The sequence below is a fragment of the Dendroctonus ponderosae genome, unplaced genomic scaffold (genome assembly GCF_020466585.1).
Source record: "Dendroctonus ponderosae isolate FM_Combo_2020 unplaced genomic scaffold, Dpon_F_20191213v2 Dpon_F_20191213_1, whole genome shotgun sequence".
Taxonomy (NCBI): Eukaryota; Metazoa; Arthropoda; class Insecta; order Coleoptera; family Curculionidae; genus Dendroctonus; species Dendroctonus ponderosae.
The window spans coordinates 7562624-7567167 of record NW_026017110.1 but is presented as its reverse complement, the minus strand read 5'-3'; the positions used below and the strand labels follow the sequence as shown (position 1 = coordinate 7567167).

The 4544-nt window shown below is 39.8% G+C and overlaps 1 protein-coding gene across 1 annotated transcript; it reads right to left on the bottom strand.

The window, feature by feature from the left end:
- Window positions 1-1139: 1139 nt before the first annotated feature.
- On the bottom strand, window positions 1140-4263 carry LOC109535369 (serine/threonine-protein kinase PAK mbt). The gene is made up of 2 exons (XM_019901259.2): window positions 3080-4263; window positions 1140-2865 (listed from the first exon to the last, which is right to left on the bottom strand). Exons 1-2 carry the CDS (start codon window positions 3944-3946, stop codon window positions 1993-1995), a joined length of 1740 nt encoding a protein of 579 aa, XP_019756818.2. The 5' UTR covers window positions 3947-4263; the 3' UTR covers window positions 1140-1992.
- Window positions 4264-4544: the final 281 nt, after the last annotated feature.

The window sequence follows — 4544 nt, the reverse complement described above, 5'->3', positions numbered from 1 at the left end:
ATTTTACACTAAAAAAGGATAGTTACAGTTTATACGATCTAACTTGGGCCAGCACAAAACATTCCCCATCCCCCAGTGAGATGTTCTGTGGTCTTTATGTATCTGTATATGTATGTCTTTATGTATCTTAATAGAAAAATATGATTTTGGTAATAAAAACTTTTCATTTCTTAAAGATCAGATTCAACTGAAAGATCGTTAATTATAAAGCTGTTATTTTACGTATTGAAACAATTAGCTTTCCAGTAATAAACGGGCATGTTTCTTAAGAGAACATAACATTTTAACAAAATATCATATAAGGACAGGGTTATTGATTGAACTTTGGCCACCCCGTTTTTGCAACTTACGGCGCTGCAAGCGTACAATATGAAATAAATGAATGAAATGCCGTACTTTTTATTGCATATTCGAACTTACGCAAAATTTTAGGCCTATTTGATATAAATGTTGTATACCGAGTGTAATGTTTTTGAGTTAATAACCACTTTTGATCAAACTTTGGCCACTTAGCCTGGGTTAGGGCCTAGTTCCACTAATAACCTCTTTTCGTAGAAAACTTGCGAAACGCTAATCGAGTTAGTTGGTCGTCATCTTTATGACGAAAGTCTCGTCCACTTAAAATTCTATTAACCTTAGACATATAGCCAAATAGAATGACATTTGTGCACACTTTGTACATTAGGTATGTATTCGCTTGATGTTCAGCACAGAATACATACCCAATATCCTCTTCTGTGCACAAATGGTCAATAATTTTCTTCTTGATTCCATAAGATGTTATGAATTTAGGAAGCAGGAAGAAAATAACATTAGCTATATGTCTACAGGCTGTAAAAAATTTAGTGGACGGATAGATCAGATGTCTTCCCCTCATAATATACTCGCGATGTTTTATGAGTATATTATGAGGCTCATCTTCCAACGACTCTATTATTTTGCGACAGTTGCTGCATTCCACTTGGGATAAAATTTTTCTTGCAACAACCCCAGCAACATACGGAGTGGCGAAAGGTGTAAATAGAAATGCCGATCTTTCGAGCAGGAACTTGAAGCTGCGTTATCGATTTTTTTGCAAATGGACTGAAAAATGTTAATTAAAAAAATGATTTGAGGGCAAAGTGGGAAAAAACAACAGGTTATCAAAAACTAATTATTTAATTTAAAACTAGACAATCAATCATAATACAAAAATTATTATGAAAATTATAAAAACATAATATTAAGGAAAATTTTATACAAATCCTAGTTAAGTACTAAATGCGTGTGAAGAACCCCGCATTTCCGCTGTAGACGCGACTTATTCAGATCGGGTTTGTGAAAAAATGCAAAAAACCTGCCAAGTCAAATTACAATTTAACAATATGTACATCAGAAAATTTCGTCAATGTTAGAATTACTATTATTTAGCTGTAAAAATACTAAATGTGTAACAAATACTAATAATGTCCTGTAAAAAGTTTAAAAGGCAACATCATGGACGGCTTATCGGAAATAAATCTAATACCACATTTCTCTAAAATTACAGACCTGATACTACCTAACTCTAACAATGCGCACATACAGAGCCAGTATTCCATATCGACAATATTCAATAAATTTCAATTGCCCGTGGCAATAAACCAATTTTTTCTTTACTCACATACACACTTTAACACCCTGTAACTATTAATAAAAATAACAATCTAAATATGATGAATAATACCAAAATATCGGAGTATTTGTAAACGATTAAATAACAGGCAATGAAAAATTATATACCTGAAAACAATATTGCGTGTAACAATCAACGTATGAAAAAACCCTGATCTTGAAATTTCGCACGCTTAAAGAAAAACAATTTCAACTTTCGTTCGAGTGACTTTTCTAGAAATTACTTAAGTTCCTAAGACATAAGGCACAATAACTGTTGCAGATTTTGATTGAATCGCCCGAAAATATTTCCAATTTTTAACACATAATTTCCAAACCGCGTTTTTATACACTAAATACTCAATAATTTGTATGTTTGGAGCCTCTCATAAGCGGTACGAGTAGCGCTGGGGGGCCCGCTTGTCTCAAAAATGGGTGTGAGAGGAGCTCTTGAGCTGAGGCTCTTTGAGCAGGATCTCTCACTAACATTCTATCCAAAAAGGATTGAAGTTTAGGCGATACTTTGTGGGCATTTTTCAGTTTGGGCGGCGGCATTTCCCGAATGCGCCTCATGGCTTGCAGAGGCGGCTCATTGAAGAAGGGCGGCTCCCCATCTACCATTTCGATTGTCATGATTCCCAGCGACCAAATGTCGACTTCTGGGCCGTACGGTAGTCGGGAAATCACTTCCGGAGACATCCAGTAAGGGGTGCCTACCAAAGACTTTCTTTTGGGGAGTTCTTGGGACACTTGCGCGCAAAACCCGAAGTCCGATAGCTTGACTCTTCCGTCCAGGGAAAGTAGAATGGAATCGGACTTAATATCTCGGTGAATGACGCCCTGCGAGTGCAAATACGCCAAAGCCTTTAGGCACTGTTTGCACACAGTGGCGATTTGTTCCTCGTCCATCCTCGAATGAGTGACAATGTCTGTTAAGGCGCCGCCTTCTAAAAACTCCATCACCACCCATAGTTCGTCGTTCACCAAGTAACTGTTGAACATTTCCACGATATTGGGATGGTGATAGTCGCGCATAATAACCACTTCGTTGAACAGAAGTTCACGGCGCTGCTGTTTTCTGAGATCCATTTTTTTCACCGCTACCTGCCGTCCGGTGCTCCGGTCTTGAGCTATGCAAACTGTTCCTGTTGATCCTTCCCCGATTTTCACGAATCTTTCCAGGTTTTCTCGCGGGTCTTTCGATGATACAACCATTTGAAGCGCTGCTCTAAACTGGAAGAGAAAATACATTTTGTGATGTGGGGATAGTTGGAATAGCCTGAAGGTTTACAACAGAATACATTTGCGTTTTGTCACTTAATTGATCAAAGTTTGTTGACTGGTTCGTTAGTTTTCCCCAATTTTTCTATAAAATCTACTTTTGAAAATGTACGTTTTTAAGAATGATTATCCCTTCACTCAATCACTAGCTATATTCGATGCTTACCTGCTCATGGGTGAGCCTTTGCTCGTGATGTTTAGAAGACGAACTGTGTCCGCTTGATGTAGATGGATGTCCCCCAATATAAGGATGGCTTGCAGCATTCCCGTTCTTAACATTCTGGTTTAAATCCGGCCTGGTTTGCGGTGGAGGGATGTTTGGATGTTGCACTTGATGCGGATGGATGGCTGGATGGTTTCCTGCAGTGGAATGAGCCACTGAAGGAGCCACAGACGCAACTGATCCAACTGGAGAAATCTGCACATGATCCAGTCCCTTCATTGGGTAGTTGGGGTTGTTCAAAGCTGCTGGATTATCAGCCATATTCCCATTGGCCACATGTTGGTTTAAATAGGGCGCTTGCATTTCCTGATTGCTCAAGCTCATCGGCGATCCTTCTCTGACCTGCGGTTTGCTGATACTTGGTTCTCTTCGAATTGAGGGGTATTGCAATATATGCTCTTCAGGCACTGAAGGTGGCACGTTCGCATTGTTCCTATGCTCCCTTCGTAGTCGCGGCGGACTGGAAGATCTGAGTGAATTCGATCTGGCCACATTGGAGGTTTTTGGCAGCATAATTCCATTCTGCGGAGGCTTCTGCACCTGATGTGTACTGAGTCTACTCTCAGACTTATGATCACCCCTGACAATGGTCTTCAGATCTAAAATCTCCGTGGGAGTGATCTCGGAAGGATCGACCAGCGGTAAGGGCCGATTAGTGGACTTAAGAATCTGATTGTTGCCCACAATTGAGGCCCATTGCAACGGCAGGCCCACATACTTGCCCTCGCTCTTATCGAAGCCTGTGTGGACGCGATGCTCGAAATTAATCGGGGGTGAAATCTGCGGTTTCTTTTTCTTCTTCGAGAACATCGTTTCGTCGATTTACTGCCCCTGATTTGGTGCTTATAAACAATTTACCCGTTATAAATTCCTAAGAACGTCAACAATACACATTCTGCAACATAACCCTATTTGGGGATGTTTTCAATTTTCGCCATCAGCACTCACTTATGAATAACTGTTAGGGCTACAAAGGGGGTTCGTTGTGGCCCCTCAAAGGCTCCGGATGGAATGCGATATAAACAATGTCCCCGATAAAAATGTAAATAACTCTAAAAAAGGCGAGGTCACAACGAGGTCAACTGATAGAGTTGTACGCATGTTGTACGAGACATAGATAAAGACGAGTACGAGACGTTCTTCTCCTTCTTCTTTTCTTCTCTTTGGCCCTGCTTAGGAGAAATTGGCAGAGAGGGTCCAGAGTTAGACAAGGATAAAAGTTTCTTTTGGTGATGTTTACTGACCAAATTAGCTAAAAGCTTTTTTTAACCCTTTGGTATTGGAATTGAAACAATGAATTAAAATTTTATTAGCCATTTTTTCTCAAAATCCTGCCTATGTTATCGCTTTTGGTCGATATTTTACACATGAACTGGCGTTTTTTGATTCCGAAACTTGGCAGCACTGG